A 20445-nucleotide genomic window follows, 5' to 3' on the forward strand; every position below is an offset into this window, starting at 1 on the left:
AGTAGGTTGCTGTAGCTTATCGTGCTTGGAAGCCAAGGCCTGGAAGACAGCTGAACAGAAGGCAGAAATCTAGCTCTCATATCAATATCGATGTTAAGCCATTTCCCCTTCTGAGTTCTTCACTTGAGCCTATGCGTAGAGACGAATCTTCTCCACCTCAAATTCCCAATGGCGTACCAACACCTGCATAAGAATCAGCCTAACGTTGATATTGAGCCAGTAAATGAGGGCTGCGATTCACCCTCACCAACTCAACAACGGTATGGGCAAGACGATCGCAACTTTGAATACGATCATGCCAGCCCAGTATCAACCGTAGGAACACGAAATACTAAACATGTAGCGCACTGGAGTACCTCTACAGATGTCACCGCCGTCACCTCGGAAACATCCAGCCAGAGGTCTGGGGGCAAACCCAAGTCTTCTCATGCTCGTACCTGGGCATTTGAGATGATGGCTATCTTCGTCGCTCTCGGAGCTGTTGCTGCCATTATCGGGGTCGTTTTCAAGTACAACGGGCGTGCTTTACCGGACTGGCCTCACGACATTACTCTGAACGCGCTCATCGCTTTGATGGCTACATGTGCCAACGCTACCATGTCCGTTTGCCTTTCGAGTGGAATATCACAGGCAAAATGGATCCGCTTCAAGCAAAAGCCGACTCCGCTATCCGACATTGAGGTTTTTGACGAAGCCAGCCGTGGTTCCTGGGGATCGCTTAAGTTACTCGTGACGGGTAGAGGAGGGTAAGTTGATCTGCTTCAACCATTAGCTTCTTATGACTGACACTTTTGTTACTCAGATTGCTTGGGTCTTTCGGTGCCATCGTCGCTATCGTCGGGCTGGCCCTTGGGCCCTTCGCACAGCAGATAGCAACGTATAAGATGCGAACTGTCGAAAGCGACGTCGGTGCTATCATCCCTAGAGCCGTCAACTACACCGGTGCACTGACGGGTAACAGCAGTAGTGAGTATCTCCAGAAAACACCATCAGCCAGTCTACTAACATTTCACAGCTGGTTTTGTACCAATACTTCCCCTAAAAGCCGCAGTCTACAATGGCCTGTTTGCAGAGAACAATCGACCTGCAGCGTCTCTAAAGTTTCAATGCTCAAGTGGTAACTGCGCATGGAAGCCCTTCGAGTCACTTGCTGTTTGCCACGAATGTACCGATATCACACCCCTCATGACGCGATACTGTCCACCAGAGATAACTGACTCAGCCAACGTATCTTCATGCGGCTGGCAAGTACCTCAAGGAGCGCTGCTCAACACCAGCTCCGATGTGTTCAGTATGACTTCGTTCATCCCATCCGCATACGGCGACATGCCTCACTCCACCTTCATCAAGCTCATTTTCATGGGCACAGAGCACCAGGACACCCCCCGAGTTCTCAACCCCTGGGCTACACAGTGCACACTACAAGCTTGCGTCAACACGATATCAGCGTCAGTAGTAAACGGTACGCATCAAGAAAACATCACGCACTCGGTGATGAATCACACGGTCCTCGACATGAGCTCGCCAGACCCAGACGCCGACTACGGCGTTTACATTCAAGGTGACTCCAAGGACTCTGCGTATCTCGTTGGCATGGGTGCCCTCCTGAGTATCCGCGGCTGGTTCGGCGCAATCTTCACAAACGGCTCTGCGACCCGGACCACCAGCGACTTCACCCGCAGCATCACTGACCCTGACCGTGCTGTTGTCGTTAATCTCACGGTCGGTATCGCTTCGGGAGAGACGTTCTTCGACACGGATATCTTGACTGCGTTTTACTGGAACTACTACGAGTACACTAATGGACTCGATATGCTCATGAGCGATCTGGCTATATCCATGACTACGGCATTCCGCAGTTTCATGGGTGCTGTACCTACAGCCGGGAAGTCCATGACAGTCGAGTCATATGTGCATGTTCGGTGGGGTTTTGCGGTACTGCCCATTACTGCTGTTCTCGCGACGCTCGTCTTCTTGATAACTTCCATGAGCCTGACCCATACGTCTGACACACAGGCTTGGAAGACGAGTGCGCTGGTGTCACTGTTCCATGGTTTGGATCACCAGACAAAAGAGAGGTTTAGTGATAAGGAAAGCTTGAGCGCGAAAAGGAAACAGGCAAAGGCTGTGAAGGTGCAGTTGCAGACCGACGATCGTAACGAGACCTTGTTGCGGGCTGAGAAGGTGCAGTGCTAGTTTTATAGAGGGTTTTTACTGTTCGATATCTTTGGAATAAGTCTGTCCACGATTTTATTGGCTCTACAATCTAAACACTACTTTCGCTCTCAATATCTTTGCTCTTTCTTCCCTCGCTGCTAACATCACTCTCCGTGTCACTGAGCAAGCCATCCCAAGCTTCATCTTGCACACTGTCTGCCTCATCCTTCTTCCCAGCACCCTGATCAACTTTGACATTGACGAACAAGATCCATAGCCCAATGTCGTAGATTATTCTACACGTACCCGATGCCAAGAAAGCTACCCAGAAGTTATCGCTGCCAGCGAGGAGACCAGTAATTGACGGACCCACGCTCATAGCCAAGGTACGCACCATACTTGTGATACCCATGGCACCAGTGCGCTCCTCGGGCTTGACAACTGCAGCAATGAAAGCTGTACGTGGTGCCTGATCCATACTGTTGAGAGCGGCGCGGAAAAGCATCAGCCCGATTGTCCATGCAGGCTTTGAGGGCACAGGGATGAAAACAATGGATAACGACGAAGGGAGATGAGTAAAGACCATGGTGTTGATGAGTCCGATGCGTTTAGCCAGTGGTCCAGCGAAAACAGCGCCGACTGCGCAAAGGAATTGCGAGGCCGATGTGATGTCTCCGAGTGTAGCTTTGGAGACGCTAAATTTGCGGTCGACGTAGTAGTTCATGAGCGAATAGGGTGTCATTCCATCCGACAAACTGTCGACGGCAAGGAGGATCCAGAGCTTGTACAGGATTGATCGTGTCGTTTTGGAAATTTGACTGAAATAGCTCTTCTTCTTAGGCGATTGTGTAACTCTGAGATTTTCCTGTCTCCTCGAAGGTTCGCCGTTCTGCTCGAATCCATCTGTTGTACTTGGCGTCATTGGTTCCAGGAGCATTTCTCCTTCTTCTCCATCACCACTGGCTCTCCTTCGCTCTTTCATCTCGGCAAGTTTCTCGCCGGCAGCTTCGCATCTGCTGCTCAATCCTAGACACAGTATACTGCCGAGTGCGCCAAAGGCTGCGTATCCCCAGAACAAAGCATGGTATGCTTTGGTAGCGTTACCGCTGCTCTTCTCAAAAGCGTTCACCATTCGCCCTGCAACCTCGGCTCCTATAGCACCAGCCATTGTGGTTGCCGTCACGTACCACGACAAAACGTCACTTCTTGTCTTCTCGTCCGTCAATCCACTCAGTATACTCTCCTCGACTGCCCTAAAAGGCCCACAGTCAGCTCCCGTAACGGAGATGATGCCAAAGACTGCCGCAATCAAGAGGATCCAGAAGTTCTCAGAAAGAGCGAACGTGACACCTGAGCAAGCCATCATCACGCTGCCCATAAACAAGATTCTTCTTCTTCCTATTTTATCCGCTACCAAGGTAAGTAGCAAAGAGAGCATAACATCTCCGAGTAACGTCAAGGTCATGAAAGCCCCGATTCTCGAATCCTGAAAATTGAGGGAGGCGAAGAATAAGGCTAGGACAAGACTAGGAATGCCAGCAGCAAACATGCGCAAGGAGCGCAGTATAATGATAATGTAAGCATCCCTTCCCGTTGCATTGAGTGATTCGACACCGAGGAAGCTTGCAATTCGTGATACGAAAATGGGAGCCATGGTGGCGATGTACGACGGATGGTGCCGGAGTAGATAGAATATGCAGTTCCAACAGCCACGAAATGGTGAATCAAGAGAAGATAGATAAGAAAAAAGAAAAAGAGGAAGAGGAAGAGTTGCAGTCTACAAAAGACAGGTGATTGCCTGCATCGTTAGTGGGGACGTTAAACCCGTCGCGGGTTTAAGCGTAGTAGTCGCAATAGTCCCCATCTATACAAGTGACTCATTGGCGCGTTGCATGGGAGGCCTAGCCCACAGCTTCTAGATTCCGGTGGAGGAAGAAGACACCCGGCAGTCTTGCCGATGTTCGCTGCGCGGCCGAGATGTTGCAAGTGCAGGAAGGACTCTTTCCCCCACTTTGGAAAACGTGGGGGTGGGGTACGTCATGGTTCGCACGTGATTGGCACCTTCTCTCACCTATATGCATTGACGTTTCTCACTACACACCTAGTTTTGCAGCAACTGGCTTTTGCATTGAATATCATACTTCTTTCAATTCACTCGTATCATGCGTCGGCTATCAACTATGATTAAACCGGATTTACTGCGACGGGTAAACCGATGCGACTTTCAGATGGCACGCGACCAGTCTGAGAAAACCCGCCCATACTTCAACAATGCTCCAGACTATCTCTCGCCTATGACAGATTCATAGTAAAGGTCATTTAATGTGAACGTATCACACTTTGACCACAACTACTTCCTTTTACTTTATCATTCCTATAGAGATGTGCGGGATCAAATACTTTGCTCTTGACCGATATCGCTGTCAACACTTCTAACTTCTGACACCACAACCGAAGAAGTCAACCGAATAAGGTGTCTCTCCTCGGTCCCCACTACTAACCCATTGTTCAAGATGGCAACGAAGGATGGTACATTCGAGGATAACTTTGCTCGGCGGATGCCTTTGGAAATCAAGCACATGGTCTTCAAATGGGCAGTAAGCGGCAACGGCGACAAAGGCGGCATCACGGACATCGAGGTCGAACTTGCGCATGAGAACAAGCAGTCGCTCAAGTCACCAGCTCTAGACCTTCTGGCAACACTAGCGCGGTGGTATCCAGCAGATGTCCACAAGGAAGCAGTGGGGTATCTTACCTCACCATTATTTCGGTGGGTGTTCATCAGCGACAAGGAGCCGCATCACTCTCTCCTCGCTGTCTTCCGCAAACAAATTTCAACCCGTATTCGAAAGCGCATCAAGCATGTCTACTTGCGAAAACTACGGGTATCAAGTCTTATCCACAAAGCAGAGTTTCCCATAACGAATGGAGATTTGGAGTCGTTGGAACTTCCTCAAGTCTCAGATTACTCTGATTATCTCCGATGTATCGACAAGGATGGAACACGCAATCTATCCGATGTCCGTCTAGCGGTCCTCGAAGAAATCTTGGAAGGCATGCTCTTATTGCCGCGCGCACTACCATCCATCATAAAATTCGATGTCGGTCTTGACATCTTTGATTGCCTACTCGAAGTCCAACACTTTGAGCAAAGCCTTTCCTCGCTGATCGACGAACTACAAGCTGATCCACAGGATCCGTCTTTATACGCCGCATATTCTATCGCCATCTGGCCATTCAAGAGGCTGAGAGGAGTATCTAACATCAACATACAAGTTGTCTGGGACAATCACTTTAGGCAGGAAGCCGACTTAGGCGCAACAGACGAAGAAAAGGAAAAGCTTCAGGATATTTTTGTCACGTTCATGCGCAGGCAGATTCCTGCAAAGTCCATCACGAGCTATGTTCAGAAGTAGATATTCATGACTTGGTATAGTGGATAGTGAGTACTCGACTGTGAAAGGAGTGGACAGACACGGATTGGAGGAGCTTGATTTCAGGTATCTATGCCGTGCGACCGGCTTCTCTAATTAGGCTCGACTGAACATACAAACTTTGATTCCAAAATAAACCTACCCAACTTCATTCCATGTTCATGGCTTTGGCACAATTCTTCTCTCGTCGTTTATGACCGCCGAGATGAAATGACTCGCCTGCCCCATCTTTGAACAACTAGCCGACTATCCTCAAGGAACTTTGTTGTCTCATACTGAAGCTTCGCCAAGCATACTCTGGTTAGGAGATTCAAGGTTTTCAGGAGCAGGATCTAGGTTGCACGATGAGTAAAGAGAAAAAGAGACGATCGGGAAATTGTAATTTTGATTCGCAGAAATGACAGAAAGCACTACATCTGCCCTATTGCAATTTCCTGCCGAAGCTAGGAGATCCGATTCACCAATGCATAATCGAATTCGGTTGGATGGCTTTGGAAAAGCCAGCACCTTGGATGATCATGGATACATGTCGCTCCAGTTCCCAACCACCAGATTCATGGTATCATTCATCGCAACCGCGTCATGAGGCTAATCTTACGAGATGCCGTTCGATTTCGTAAGCGTAAGAGACACCGACCCTAGTCAGATATCCATATCAGTTTTTATCTGTGTTGATGATCATGTTTGATACTTACCAATCGCCGAGGTGTTGACAGTACTATTCAACTACTTTCTGCTCAATTCCAATTTCTAAGTTCATGTCAGAAGAGACAGCCTCTATTTCGCAGCGCAGTTTATCTTCCATGGTTTGCTTGATAATTGTGTCGACTTTCGGCTTGATAATGATGCAGAAGACCACTTTCTTCAAACCAGGGAGGTACTTTGGCAATTTCAGTATGGAAAAAAGCCGGGGGATGTCTTTCGATAGGGATTCTTGACTCTCTTGTAAAGAAATCTCGAATCGGAGGGAAGTAATCTGGCGACGCTGGCCAGTCTTGAAGCGGGAGAAACATTCCCTCATTGGATAATGCAACGGAATGGAGAATACACTTTGTTGCATCGGGATATTAACTGCTTCTGCGTAGATTTGACGGCATACTCGTAAGAGAGCGACTCTGCTAGGATCCCCCTGCGAATGCATGCGATAACTGTCGCGTTTTGCCTCATACGCTCTTCCGCCGAGCGCAAACTCCCATATCATATTGCGGACCTGTATAGTCAGTATCCGTTGCATATCTGGATGGCGAGTAGTTCCTTACCTCAGCCGGGAGACGAAGTAGAGGCGATTTCCGGTTGGCTTCAACACTGATGGATATTAGTTGTCTCCTGCAAAGTCCAGTCATGGTGTACTTACATGTCCTTCTCTCCGCCCTTGGGTGTAACGTTGAGCATGCCATTCCTGAAGGTGTGGTATCCGCGTGCAGGCCTCTTCACAACCACGTCTTTGCTCTGCTTATCAGTGGAAGTCTTCTTCGCTTTCTGAGCCTTGTCGTTGGTAGCAGGCTTTTGGGGCGCCATGATGATGTCGAGAGTGACTGGTTGACGAGCAGGGTTGTGTTCAAGATATAAGCAGAGGGTAGAAAGTGGAAGAGTTAAGTGAGACTGTTCGCGGTGAGTGAAAGCAGGACAAGACCCTCATAGGAAATGTTATCACGCCAACGCAGTACGGTGAGCGGGAAGCAAACACAGTGACAGTGAGTGTGAAGGAGAGCGTATCTTTTGGCCATAGGGCATTAATTAATAACTACTTGATCACATCTCATTGGAACGGCAAGGTAATAGAAGGCAGTCACAACGTCTATGCTAGTTAGAACTATCATAACAGAAGCCTACGCCTTCACTGCAGCCATAACTTCACCTACACCCGCAACTCGCATCAATATTACCGGAGGGGAGCGAGCACCTAATCTTCATGTCAGTACATTATTGCGCATGACATACTCAGCAGTGAAGGCGATGAGGAAGTGCTCAGAGAGAAGATTGTAAACTCGCCATTGATGGCGCCAGACGAGACGAGAGTGAAGGACTGCAAGCAGTCCTTCACTCTCGTCTCAAGCCCGGCACCATCTCCGCCTAAGGATGACGATAACGAAGTTTCATCATTGCACATGCGGTAAAGGAAAAGGGAGTACTCACATATGGACTTCAGTGTGTGGACTACAAACTTGTTTGCGCAAGAGCATTGAAGCAATGCTATTGAAAGCGGACAGCCGCGATGGAGGGTGGGCCAAGACAAGCAACCATAACTGCAAGAGTTGTCTGGTTCAATAGTCTAGATCCAGGGTGTCGTCCTTTTGCGCATCCGGCCCATTCGCCTGGTGCCATGGGTCCCACTCATCACTCTCGTCGTCACTGTAATCACTGCCTGGACCATTGCGACCACTCCTTCGTCTCGGCAGGCCCTTTTGCAGCCTAACTTCTTTTCTCCTTTTCGCATATCTGTCTCTCTTCCTCTTAGCCTTGGCTTTGCTCTTCGCACTGGTTGTAGCCCATTGTTGCTTGTTTGCTTGCCCTGGCTCCTTTGACTGAGCCTGCTGCGAATCGTCTACCACATGCGAAGAACTCTCTTGCGCTGGGCTCGCAACATCGGGAGACGGCTTTTCGGAAGTAGATTTACAGTCAGAAGATTCGCCGTTTTCTTTCTGTAATCGCCGTTTGCGAAGGATGGCTTGGATTTCCGAGTGTCGGAACATGGCAATTTGCTCGTCAGTCAAGGTCCGCTTGGTGCCGTCAGGATAGTAGCCGAGCCCATCGTCCTCTTCGTCATAATATTCTTCAGCCGTCTCTGCCTCGTGATGTACACCGTAGAGAATATGTTCTGGCGTTGACGCGTGGGGGAAATGCTGCGCGTGGAAAGCGAGGAGATCATCCTACCGTTCTTAGTACCTGCCTAGGGGTTCGAAAACATTGATTCAACTTACGACCGTGACCGTTGGAATTTGCAGCGCCATAACTTTTTATTATCTTCTCAGAGAGTTGGGTCGAACAGCGACGCGCTCAAAGGCGCGGAATTTCACGTTGGCCGAGACATGAGTGAAAGAAGAAGAGGAATCAGTCCCCGAGCTCAAAAAGACTGCCGACGATCATTCGCGTGAGCACGAGGTCTTGGCTTCACCGCGGCATGACGTGTGTGCTGCCCACGCCAACCGCCGCGCTCACAAACAACCCTCCAGCAACACCCTAATGCACCCCGCTTAAGCCACCATGAAATCCGGATCTCTCTTCACGTACCCTCTTGCTACCATCTCTCTAATCTTCGCTTGCTCTGCGGAGTCTCGCCCGTTCGACAGCATCGTCAACTCGCTCCACATCCTGACCGAGCAATCACCGCTTCGCGACTACATCATGGGCAAACCAGAGGGGCAGGCCTCAACTGGCGTCATCATATCCGATGTTATCGGAAACACACAGGAGATTGCCATCTTCAGCGGCCTGACAAGGGACATCGACGCTGTAGCCGGACGGTTAGACAACGCAGCGCAGAACGCCACTGTACTCGCTCCCCACAACAGCGTCATGCGCGACTTGAAGAGGAAACCATGGGAAGACCCAGACGACTACAACAAACTGGGCGCCGAAGCCTACCAGGGCGCTAGCGGAGAAGACCGCGCAAAGAGCAACCTCGAGCGCTTCGTCCAGCGACACATTGTACCGGAAAGTCCGTGGGAAGAGGGCAAGAAGATCAAGACACTTGCCGGCAACGAGATCTGGTGGGAGTCCAAGGACGGCCAAAAGAAGGTAAGCATGCCCGTCAGTACAGTAGTCTGCATTGCATTCCGAGTTGCCCCACCGGACCGCAGGGCGGCCATTCGCCTCTCGGCCCAACTGCCCACGAACATATTCGATGCAATTTCCAAAATCTCCATCAAAACAACCAAAATAATTGGTGAGATGGCCGAGTTGGTTATGGCGCCAGGTTAAGGTCTTCTTAACATCATATTCCTGGTCACGAAAGTGGCGTGGGTTCGAGTCCCACTCTCATCAGCATTCGTCTGGCTTCAGTCAGATACCCCAGGTTCTTTTTTTTCTCTTGAGTTGTTTCTCTTTTGGCGACATCGAGGAGACATTTGTACTACTTTTTCTTCGTGGTGTTGCCGAAGATTTTCTTTCCAATGCTTTTTTTTCCCTTTTGCCAAGCACTACCAGATTCTGAGCTAATCGAATCTTGCAGATCCAACCCGCCAACGTCGAAATCAAGAGTATCGCTGACAAGGTCGCCAACGGTGAAGTCTGGGTGCTTGGAGGATCTCTCGCTTAGACATTTTGTTCTATGAATCATGGCTGGCCCGTGATGATAGGCAGAAGGAGGCCCTTTTTTTTCTTTCCTTTGATTGCAATGTTGGTATAGATCAAGTGTACAACTTAAGAGGATTTATCATGAACACCAGAATATTCGCCTACGTTGGCTCACTTTCCAAACATACTGCAATTCTTCCTCTCATCTTCTAAATACTCATTTCAGAATATGTGCTTTAAGCTATCACTTCAGAATGTATACGAAGAATCATCGCTATTATGTGTTTATCTTACAATCACCCAGTCTTACTTGACTGAGTAGGTTCGATCTCCTGTACTGAACTCATGGGCATCATCTACAGCATTGGCGTCTCCTCCCTCTCTCCAATGACGTTGAGGAACGCAGTGTGAACATGCTCTGTCAGATCACTGGCCTGCAGCGATCTGCCCTTCTCCTTGAAGGCCAACTTGGAGCATTCTCTCGTAATACAAGAGCCTCCATATGCTGCAAGAGCCAACGTCTCGCTCCTTGACATCTCAGTCCCGATGTCCCACAGCTTGTCGTGGTATGCCTTCCTGTAGGCTAGTAGAGTCGCCAAACTACCCGTCAGAGTATCGCCCTGACCGCCCGAGCGCTTCAAGCCACCCTCGCCCTCAGAGACCAGGGTATGTGAACCATTGGAAATGTAGTCCTTGGCACCCTTCTGGATGATCGTAACACCACCAAAAGCCTTTGATAGCTTGGAGCAAAGTTCTGAAGGATCGCCCTCATCAACGTTGACGCCCTTTGCCTTGGCCAATCTTCCAAATTCCACAACGTTGGGCGTGAGGATGCACTCCTTGCAGCCTTCAACGAGTTCAGGCCTCGTCTGTGCAAGGTACAGACCATCTGCATCCAGTACAAAAGGGATGCCCTGCTTCCTAGCCTCTTCAATCACCTTTGCGCATGTGTCTTGCATAAGTTTGTCGCGACCGAGGCCAGGACCAATTACGACAACGTGGAGCCGCGATAGCATTCCAACAACTTCTGCGCTTACACTCTCGGCACTCTCGGATTGCGCAAGGTTCTTGGACTGTCGCATGTACGGGTGTACCATAAGGTTAGGGGAGTAGGTCTTGATGACGGCGCCTGCTCCCGGCTCGCATATGACGTGAGACTGAAGTAGTGTCAGCAGATCTCCTTGCATGATGGTTTCTGGGAGATAGCACCATATCACAGCCTAGTTTTGCAGAGGCCATGGCGGAGAAGTAGGGTGCGCCAGTGTAATCTTCACTGCCACCAATGACTGCCACACGACCCAATTGACCTGTAAAAATGAATTAGACATGCATTCTAGAACCCAGAGCGGTCTCCATGCCCTTGTGGAAGCTCTCGAGCATAGGCGGTACCATATTGTACACCTTCTTAAGAAGGTCTTTCCTTGATGCGCCGGCCATTTTGGTATACTTTTGAATAACTATTAAATTTGAATATCGAGCAGGAGGACCACGAGAACAGCTGTGAAGATTTGATTGTAGGAACGATGTTGTACGCTTTCCGCATGGTTTTGTTATGGAGCTCAACGCATAGGGACGTCATAATGATGGTGGGGCATTGACGCGACGCGCCACATCTAGCAACTACGCAAACGCATAGCAGAGAGGAACAGCGGGGACAGCATAGCCGGCCGCGTACCCGAATAAGCATACGGAGGAACTTGCAAACTAGGGCTGGAAAGTATTGGTATTTATTGTTCAATTTGCAAAGACATGTTTGTACTCCACTAGCTATCATTCGGCAAGGAGCCGCCCAAGAAGGTAAATATGGGCAGCAGAAATTAGCTCGTATATCTCTCATCGAGCATAGACAGCAATGCCCGCTCAGCACTTTAGGCATAAATATTAGAAATGGCAGGGTCATTCAAACCCCGTGAAAGCTAGTGTACGCCAGAGAGAATCCTCAATATGCGGGCGTTCTAGACTCGCTCAACAAAGCCAACAAAGCCGCAATCGCTCTGAAGCATAGGGTGCAGTCCTGCGAAGAGGGCTGATAGTAGCAGAAATAGAAGAAGGAACATCTACATTCCCCTAGTTGACCACGCAGACTGAGGATGATTTAGGCAGTGATAGCGTCTGTAGTCCCGGCAACCCCGTCGACCTTGTTTTCAGCAGGGGTTTTGTCAGTAGCCTCGTCGCTGGTATTCGCTTCAACCTGAGGCGCAGATACCTCCTTGCTATCTTCTTTGTCTGCTTCTGCCATAACAACGTCGCCTTCCGCATCAGTTGGCTTCGAGGTAGTCTCTGGAGCGGCATCATCCTTTTTCGCTGCCGTCTCCTCGTTGCTCTTTTCCGCAGTCTTTTCTGCAGATTCGGACTTCTCGCGTTCTTCGTTCTTGACACCGTTCGCACCAGCCGGCTCCGTGTCGGATGCTAGTACGCTATTCCATTTGGTAAGAAGTTCAGTCGAACGCTTCTTGAAAGCAAATTCTTCCTCCATTGGAATAGATTCAAGCTTGATAATAGCCCGAAGGACCTTGTGGACCTTGGTCTTCTTGATCACTTCAGCCTCAAGATCTGCATGAGCTTCAAGCTGCTTCAGATACTCGGACATGCTTGTCATATCTTCGTCTTTGGGTGCCTGGTCGCGGGACAAAAAGCCCTTTTGGAGACGGTGTCGGAGGTAGAGAACTTGCTTCTCGCGCTTCTGTAACCACTCTTCTTCAGTCATAGCTGGCTCCTCGGGTGCTGCAGGCTCAGCCTCCTCGCTGGCTTTCTTCTTCGACTTGGGCTCCTTCTTCGTCTTTGCAGCAGATGGCTCCTTTGGTGTCTTTGTCGTCAGCTTGAGCTTGGTCTTGAGAGTCTTTGCGAACTGTCGCCATGTCAGTAGTTGCAAATCGATTCATGGATGTGATACATACCTTTCCGCTCTCGCCATCGCTCTCGCCGTCATTCTTGCGCTTCTTTGCGGTCTTGGTCTTCTTAGCTGAAGCAGCAGCATCACCAGTGTCTTCCGCATCAGCGGTTTCTGATGTTGTGGCTGCTGTGCTCTTGCGCCTAGAGGCCTTCTCGGCCTTCTCCTTCTTCTTCTGCTGCTCCTTCTGCTCCTTCTGTTCAAGGTCTTCTTGCATCGCAGATTCGTGGGCAGAGAGCATATCTTTGAAATATGCCAGATCGTGGCCCTCGGCAGCAATCTGATATGCCTCCCAGAGAGCTTTGTTCCTCTTCCCCTGGTTGCCAGTCTCCACATCCTTCTTCACTTCCTCGAGATCGAATGGCAACAGATCAGTGTTGACTTGCCACGCACTACCGACCTTGGTCAGCAACCTATTATGCAGAAGAGTAGATCGTTGTTTACTCACAATTCGTTTGTACCCAGAAACATGATAGGATACCGCCTATCTTTGGCGTTTTTGCCACCCTCAAGAAAGTCTTCTCGGTATGTGCCGTCAATACGCCTAGCACTGACAGGACGCTTGCTGAGAAGTGACTCGGGGAGCATTTCCTCGTCACATACAATGACTGGCCATGGTTGGTATCCACGCATAGCAACCATGTGCATGTCTCCCGGCGACACATTCAGGCGAAGCTCAGGTGCCTTCTTTGCCTTCTTAGCTGGTGTTTTCTTCTTGTGTTCGGGAATGCCAGCGCCTGACTTGCGGGCCTTTTTGGGAGCCGGGGTACCATTGGTCGCTGGCGCGTCAGAGGCAGGTGCGGCATCTATGAGAATATGTCAGTACATGAGCGTAAAGAGTAAGACCTGTCTGTGCTGCCTCCGGTTGGTTGGGCTGTCTACCACTCACCTGCATCATCGCTTGCAGCGACAGGCGCTGCCTGCGCGTCAGTGGTGACATCATCCTTGCTAGCAACATCTTCTTGGGTGTCTTTGTTTTCAGTCACTGGTAGACAATCATGTCAGCATCCTCTTCGCCGATTTACGAAGTAAGGTCTCTTACCTTCAGCAACGCCAGAGGTAGCTACAACGCCGTCATCAGTCGGCTTTGCCTCTGCGACGGCAGGCTGAGCAACACCATCCGTGGAGCGCGTCGCCTCCTCGGTATTGTTCGTGGCGTCCACAGGAACGGGTGATTTCGCCTCCTCCGCCATTGTGCGAGTCACGCTCACGTTTGTGTGATGTCGAGTCGACGCGTAAGTGATGCGCAGGGTCGCGATTTAGGAAGTTGATAGGATGAATGCGACAGCAAGACCGCGTGGTTGATGGTTGACAGCGCGGATTGATGATGCGCGGTGGGTGAGGTGGCTGGGTTGTTTTGTGGTGATGTGGGGAGGGCGAGAGAGAAGAGATCGGAGACGCAACTCTTCAACTTTCCAGCGACGCCAGGCGCAGCACGTGACGTTGGTCGGTCTGCCCGCAACGGGCGTGCTACTGATCGGGAAAAATTCCGAGGTGATTCACTGCCACCTCTGGATGTACCGACCACCTTCTGGCAATGTTGCAGCAAGCGTGTGGAGTGTTTGCCGTGTTGTGGGTGTTGGCTACTGCTGCTATCGCCGCCTTCCAAGGTTTGGCGGGATGCGATGACTTAGGTCCGTGCTGGAGTACGAAGCTGCTGCGCCTTTTCAGCCAGCCAACACACAGTCACGAACTCAACGCAAGGGGCTTGCAGATGGACCCTATGCGAAGAGTCTCGTCTACTGACACAGCTCTTTTGGCGGTTTCCTTTTACTCTTGCTGAGGCGTAATGGACGGTCGATTGGCTTCACATGGCATGCACATGCGACTTGTCGTAAGAAGCCTCCAGGTGAACGCGCACGTTGTTGGGAGAACCGATACTCTTCTAGATTATTCTCCCTAGCTCTTTCTCATATTGCACGGTCTATACGCTCGTCGTTAGTGAATCATGATGTTCTATCTGAGGTTGGTCATCGTGGAACGGTCAGAATGATTGCAACACATAGGAACGCTGAGCTGCGGGGTCTCGGACTTGCTCTTGGTAGGCTTGTCAGGGATGATTTGCATTTCGACTACACTTCAGCCTTCGTCAGCTCGAACACATGTCTATCCTGGGGGATGAGCAGTCACTCACTGTATTCGTTTCTCGCTCCTGGGGTGATTTCTGTATGTCTGTTTGCTATAAGGACATGTTTCCGCCTACTTACCCATATCGACGCCCGTACGTCAAGTACACGGGCTTTTACCATACACTGAAGAGACTGATGAAACACAGGGTTGCGAGAGGAAATACCCAAACCCTCGCACAAATCTGTACCAAGACCAACTGCAGCTAGTCATCGGCCACAGGAATGAGTCGTGATGGCGCGATTCCAGTTTTCAACGATCCATCAATATTTGATTCTCAGCTCTCCGCGACTTGTAGGCGTCCATCAAGCCTGCCGTTTTCCAAGCAATGCCTACATGATCCGTATGCTGAGTGATTCACTTCCGCATAGCTTACGATAGGACAATAACTTGTGTCAGGAAGGGTGGTGTTATATGCTCTCGTTACCTCATTACCATCTTCAGACTTGCCTGACTCCATCTCTTCCAAGGGCCTTGTTTCCGTCATGCTGGAAGTGACGATATTAAGGAATCGGCCAACGGCGTCACAAACAGGGAGTATTACCAGCCGCTACTCCTTTGATGGGTTCTAGAGAGTACAATCTGAGTATTATAGGCTTCTTGGAGCCAATTCGTCTTATAAAGGAGCATATGTCAAGGTGGGTTACTGCGGATATACTGAAATATGTAATCAGTATCCGACAAAGACGTTTCACTCAGTTAGAGCATTCGAGCTTAGTTGTGACCCGATAGTTGTGTAGAGACCTCGTGATCCGAACAGATTAGCTGTATGAGCTGTACTGTGAACAGGACGCCCATCTTCAGATCGAAACTTGAGTCGGATTGTTTCTGTACCTCTGTATAGACAGATCTGGGCTGGACAACCGCCCCAGATTATCGCGATCCGGGGGGCTGGGCTTTTCCGTTCCCGTGTTGGCTATCGATAAGCCAGTAGTCATCTTTCTGGGTGCAGCACATGACTGAGGCACTTGGGCTTGCCTTGGGCTTCCGCTTTCAATCAGTCGGTCCGCAACGATCTGTCGTCATGCTAGCTATTTAAACAGCCAGACTTCCTGTCGAGTGCACTGGTATGTTGAAATGGGCGACCGCAAGCTACTCGTACGGATGCGAAATACACCTTGGCCACGAGATTTCATAGCCAAGCTATGGCGCGGTGAGATGAGTGTTGTTGCGCTCCCCGGCTGTTGTATGGCTCATAAAGCATGTCCAGAGCTGCTGCTGCTTCCTATCCCGGCGGCTAACAACGACTTGGAGAGCCACCGTAAATATTTGTGCACCCTAGAAGCTCAGAATTTTTAGCTGCGCGCACTTGTAGTGCATGTATCTAGACACGCATTTCACACAATTGCCGACCGTCGGGGCGATTTATAGGAGCGATCGAGCGAGGGGTAGCGGTGCGTCGGGGGAGCCATCGTGCTGTCCTGGTATCGGGATCAATCTGACGCCAGCACAGGGGCTAGCCACTTGGGTACTGTGCAACAAAGACACGAGATGTTCCTTCGCTGGCAGGGTTGAGGGCGTTGATGGTGTTAGAAGTGGGCGGCTCTCACGAGCGAGTGACCTGCAGTTATCGCTAGTGCTCATCACGTGTGGTATCAACTGCAAAACCAAACACTGGCACAAGCAGAGCTACGTAGAATAAATGTACAGTGTGGATATGGCAGTGCGCAATTCCAAGCCACATTTACAGGAAGTAGAATAAAGCGCAATATCGAAAGCGCGGTCCAATTCAAGGCCGAGGCGTGCATTCCAGTAATCTCGAGGGCTGCAACCGCAGGCTTGTGCTGGGTCTTCACAGCCGCCTGGGACTTTCGTCACACGCTCCAAACATTGCAAAAGCCTTACCCGCTAAAGCCCGCTTCCGCGTGCTTAGCGTGATGTAACTGCAGGCCCAAGCATCTGCGGCTCTCAATCTGGGCACAAAGTTGCGCAATAAGCATCCCCACCATATTTACGTACTACCCAGTGAGCACTATGGCAGCGGATCCAAGCACTGCGAGCGACGCACCAAATGGCGACTACCAGGCACTATGGGCAAACAAATACCGAGGCGTATGTTGGTGCAATGGCCGTTGCTCCATGCCTGACTGACTGACAGCTGGTAGGCCACAGTAGAAGACCTCGATCCCCCGCCTGCCCTCTCCGTCAAGCCTACCGACCCAATCTCATGGGCGCTCATGTCCGGCCTTGAACGCGACTATACACACCTCACTGTCATTGCCGAGGCGAATCGCGCACTACTTGGATACATTAGCATCCCGCATCTCCAGCAACTTCTCAAAGAAGGCAAAGTCAAGGACAGCGACCCTGTTCAAGAGGCCATGCACAAGTTCCAGCGACGCGGCAGGAGGTACAAGGTCATCACTACAGAGACGCCACTCGAAGAGCTTGAGGAGTTTTTTAATGGCGGAGTAGATGGCAGCGGAAAGCAGGAGTTTGCGGTGGTGACTGATGCAAGCAGGAAGTTCGTGCTCGGGGTGGCTACAAGGGCGGACTTGGAGAACTTTGCGAAGAGGAGGGCATAAAGGACCTCCATGATTTACTGGGGAATGGGAGAATGAGTTCTACGGATAGGTCGTGTTGGGTGATGCATCAGGAGGCGTTTACTTGGGATACCAATGATCATCGTTGTAAAGAGAGGAATAATCCGGCGTGTGCCTCCCAGTAATCCATGGAACTCCCAAAGCCTTCCCGCCTACAGTTGTAAGAATATCAGCCCGCAGATCAAATCGGGACATGTTTAGTTGATCTACATTGCGCTAGCATGCGGTCCTGGTGGGACATGGACATTTGCCGCTCGATGGTTCAGGAAATGACCATCAAGTCTGGCCGAGCTTCAGTTGATAACCATAATTTAATGACGAGCCTGCAAATTGGCAACCACCACCAGATCCAGTCCCCCGAGACGTCATGAAGAGACCAAACGCCTTAAATGTGCTGACTCATGTTCGCACCCTAATCTCAACCCCGATCCACCGCTTGTTATGTGCATACCACACTTTCGGGTTTCCCCGCATACCGTAACCTTGGAGCACAGCGGCTCTTTATGTAGCTTTGGCCCCAGTTGACCACAGGGTTAGAACGAAAGTCCTTGAATCAACCAACTAACTTCGCCTCTCTTCTTGTAGATCGGGCAGCCGCTGGCATGCTCGCACCTGCCTTTCGCGTTCGCAGTAAGCCCCACCTCCAGCATCCACTATCACAAGCCTGGAGAACCACAACACAACAATCTACACCACACCGAACGCGCATCTTGTCCGTGACAATACACCTCAAGAAGCAGTCGAGATGGTATTCGGAAGACGTACCGAAGGCGCAGATAGGCGCTGGGACGACCACGCCCGTTCCCCCCAACGCTGACCCGCCAAAGTCCAAGCCACCCTTTTACTTTGAGGCTGGATATGCGCTGTTTGCAAAGAGACCATCGAGACCATTCCCTCCCCCGTTCCTCTCCATGCCCTCTACGAGCTTCTCGGAACCACTCAGCACGTACAACAAGAGTAGAGACCGGCGGCCGACAGTCAATGGGCAGATGATTAGAGGAGTTACAAATGGCGATGATGCTGTGCTAGTCAGCGAGAGTTTCATTGCCGCAAATGACGGCGTCGGAGCATGGGCTACTAGGGAGAGAGGGCATGCAGCGTTAGTCAACCAAAGCACTCCCAGCCGTCCATGTGGAAAGCGCTAGATCACTGCTAACACAAGACACGCGTAGCCTCTGGTCCCGCCTCATTGCCCATTTCTGGGCTCTCGAAGTAGAAGCTGCAACCTACAACGCCACAACTCCTCCAGAGCCTATCACCTACCTGCAGAATGCCTACAAGCTTACCCAACAAGCAACCTCGAAACCCAACGCGTGGTATGGCACAACCACGACGTGCGGTGCGCTTCTCAGCGCCGACAACGAAGAACCCAATCACCCAGTCCTCTACGTAACCCAGCTCGGCGACTCCCAGATCCTCGTCATACGCCCGAACACTAGAGAAGTTGTATTCAGGACAAAAGAGCAATGGCATTGGTTCGATTGTCCGCGGCAGATAGGGACAAATAGTCCTGATACGCCAAGCGAGAATGCGATGGTGGATTGTGTAGAGATTCAGGAAGACGACGTAGTAATTGCCATGACAGATGGTGTGGTGGATAATCTGTGGGAACATGAGATTGTAGAAAATGTTTGCGACAGTATAGAGAGATGGAGTGGTGACAAAGATAAAGATATAGAAGAGCAGACATACGCGGATGGCATGCAGTTTGTGGCTCAGCAACTCGTTAATGCAGCGAAGGAGATTGCTCTGGATCCTTTTGCTGAGAGTCCATACATGGAGAAGGCGATCGATGAGGGTCTGTCTATCGAAGGAGGTTAGTACCCTGGTAAACTTGACATCGACTGTGGGTTTTCTCTTGCTTAAACTAATACAGGTAAACTCGACGACATCAGCGTTGTAGCGGCTCAGTGCAAACGGCGAAAAGGTTGAGGCCTCGATTGATATGAATGACGAAAGTCTTTCTGCAAAACCGTAAATGCCTATTAGGACCCATCGGAGTCCAACTACATGCATGAGAGAATTCGCACACGATTCGTTCGTAGATGGAAACGACCTGGAAAGACACTACAATGAACCCGGAGTCACATGTCAAACAGAGCATTGTACTGTCACACTAGACCGATCCTTTGGATACTTAGCGTCTAGATTGTGCGCTCAGATATTGTCATTGTAGGCACCATATTCTGCACCAAGAATCGTTATCTGGTCAACAGGATTAGGGATGTAGGGGTCGCAAAAGAAACGGTGGTGCTCTGTGATAAAGTTGGGATGGCTTACAAGAGAGGTTACGACTCGGTCGTTAACAACCGCGTTGTTAAAAACCACCGTCCATCCTAGATTCTCAGGTCATTTATACTTATACCTGTGGCTATCGTTGGGCTTGATAAGCGCTTGTATGGTATAGGCAATCTATGGATAGACCTTGTCCATTGCCGTTGCATTCAAACAAGAAGCTTTTCCAATTCAGACCCCTACACTATAATCCACTACTTATCTACTTTTCAGTGACATCATGGAATCCGACCAGGTTGGTAATGATCATAACGCAGCTTGGCAACTGCCAATTACTATGACTCTTCCCGGAGACATGCATTTGAAACCGGTCACGACTTTAATTATATCTTACCGTCATTCTAAGGTTCTCAATGTTGTCAGCGGTCTCTGATACTTGGGCAAGGCTTTTCTGAGCTCGCATGATACACAGCATGAACCCTGCTGTACGCTGAGTTTGGACCCATATGTCCACTGCTCTGGAGAGGATACAAGGAGAAGAGTTCCGGCATCATATTGTAGGCATCATGAGTGGAGCACAGTGAACAGCACAAGAATCATACAAGTGTATTGGATGGCATCTTGTTTCAATGCCGACGTGAGTTATATGGCTACCCAAGGACAAGCTGTGCAAAACAACTGACGCTACCGATTCTGAGCATTTGAATCATTACTCTATTTACTCGTTTTTGAAAGGAAAATTAAGATCCTCAGTGGTGCGTTGGTGAGGATTAAAGTGAAATCTGCTTGGGATATCGAGGTTGACAGCAATCAGAACTTTGAG

At 50.1% G+C, this 20445-nt stretch overlaps 10 protein-coding genes across 10 annotated transcripts; 5 read left to right on the top strand and 5 right to left on the bottom strand.

Moving 5' to 3' along the window:
- Nucleotides 1-168: 168 nt before the first annotated feature.
- COCCADRAFT_1660 (uncharacterized protein) lies at nt 169-2196 on the top strand (the record flags this gene model as incomplete). The annotated part of the gene is made up of 3 exons (XM_007710034.1): nt 169-746; nt 803-966; nt 1016-2196. The coding sequence occupies 3 exons, from the start codon at nt 169-171 to the stop codon at nt 2194-2196; spliced, it is 1923 nt and encodes a 640-aa protein (XP_007708224.1).
- Nucleotides 2197-2266: 70 nt separating this feature from the next.
- Nucleotides 2267-3811, bottom strand: COCCADRAFT_33333 (uncharacterized protein; the record flags this gene model as incomplete). The annotated part of the gene is made up of 1 exon (XM_007710069.1): nt 2267-3811. The coding sequence occupies one exon, from the start codon at nt 3809-3811 to the stop codon at nt 2267-2269; it is 1545 nt and encodes a 514-aa protein (XP_007708259.1).
- Nucleotides 3812-4670: 859 nt separating this feature from the next.
- On the top strand, nt 4671-5573 carry COCCADRAFT_1662 (uncharacterized protein; the record flags this gene model as incomplete). The annotated part of the gene is made up of 1 exon (XM_007710035.1): nt 4671-5573. The coding sequence occupies one exon, from the start codon at nt 4671-4673 to the stop codon at nt 5571-5573; it is 903 nt and encodes a 300-aa protein (XP_007708225.1).
- Nucleotides 5574-6309: 736 nt separating this feature from the next.
- COCCADRAFT_33335 (uncharacterized protein) lies at nt 6310-7109 on the bottom strand (the record flags this gene model as incomplete). Its single annotated transcript, XM_007710070.1, has 4 exons — nt 6310-6341; nt 6531-6801; nt 6851-6896; nt 6946-7109. The coding sequence occupies 4 exons, from the start codon at nt 7107-7109 to the stop codon at nt 6310-6312; spliced, it is 513 nt and encodes a 170-aa protein (XP_007708260.1).
- Nucleotides 7110-7855: 746 nt separating this feature from the next.
- Nucleotides 7856-8542, bottom strand: COCCADRAFT_85506 (uncharacterized protein; the record flags this gene model as incomplete). Its single annotated transcript, XM_007710110.1, has 2 exons — nt 7856-8461; nt 8513-8542. 2 exons carry the CDS (start codon nt 8540-8542, stop codon nt 7856-7858), a joined length of 636 nt encoding a protein of 211 aa, XP_007708300.1.
- A 253-nt stretch (nt 8543-8795) lies between these two features.
- Nucleotides 8796-9849, top strand: COCCADRAFT_1665 (uncharacterized protein; the record flags this gene model as incomplete). The annotated part of the gene is made up of 2 exons (XM_007710036.1): nt 8796-9329; nt 9763-9849. The coding sequence occupies 2 exons, from the start codon at nt 8796-8798 to the stop codon at nt 9847-9849; spliced, it is 621 nt and encodes a 206-aa protein (XP_007708226.1).
- A 334-nt stretch (nt 9850-10183) lies between these two features.
- COCCADRAFT_33338 (uncharacterized protein) lies at nt 10184-11264 on the bottom strand (the record flags this gene model as incomplete). Its single annotated transcript, XM_007710071.1, has 3 exons — nt 10184-10984; nt 11037-11134; nt 11186-11264. 3 exons carry the CDS (start codon nt 11262-11264, stop codon nt 10184-10186), a joined length of 978 nt encoding a protein of 325 aa, XP_007708261.1.
- A 658-nt stretch (nt 11265-11922) lies between these two features.
- Nucleotides 11923-13910, bottom strand: COCCADRAFT_1667 (uncharacterized protein; the record flags this gene model as incomplete). Its single annotated transcript, XM_007710037.1, has 5 exons — nt 11923-12675; nt 12725-13109; nt 13166-13523; nt 13607-13702; nt 13760-13910. 5 exons carry the CDS (start codon nt 13908-13910, stop codon nt 11923-11925), a joined length of 1743 nt encoding a protein of 580 aa, XP_007708227.1.
- A 2908-nt stretch (nt 13911-16818) lies between these two features.
- On the top strand, nt 16819-17369 carry COCCADRAFT_85488 (uncharacterized protein; the record flags this gene model as incomplete). Its single annotated transcript, XM_007710111.1, has 2 exons — nt 16819-16896; nt 16950-17369. 2 exons carry the CDS (start codon nt 16819-16821, stop codon nt 17367-17369), a joined length of 498 nt encoding a protein of 165 aa, XP_007708301.1.
- A 620-nt stretch (nt 17370-17989) lies between these two features.
- On the top strand, nt 17990-19319 carry COCCADRAFT_1669 (uncharacterized protein; the record flags this gene model as incomplete). The annotated part of the gene is made up of 3 exons (XM_007710038.1): nt 17990-18486; nt 18560-19203; nt 19264-19319. 3 exons carry the CDS (start codon nt 17990-17992, stop codon nt 19317-19319), a joined length of 1197 nt encoding a protein of 398 aa, XP_007708228.1.
- Between the last annotated feature and the right edge of the window lie 1126 nt (nt 19320-20445).

The sequence above is a fragment of the Bipolaris zeicola genome, assembly GCF_000523435.1.
Source record: "Bipolaris zeicola 26-R-13 unplaced genomic scaffold scaffold_14, whole genome shotgun sequence".
NCBI classification, from domain to species: domain Eukaryota; kingdom Fungi; phylum Ascomycota; class Dothideomycetes; order Pleosporales; family Pleosporaceae; genus Bipolaris; species Bipolaris zeicola.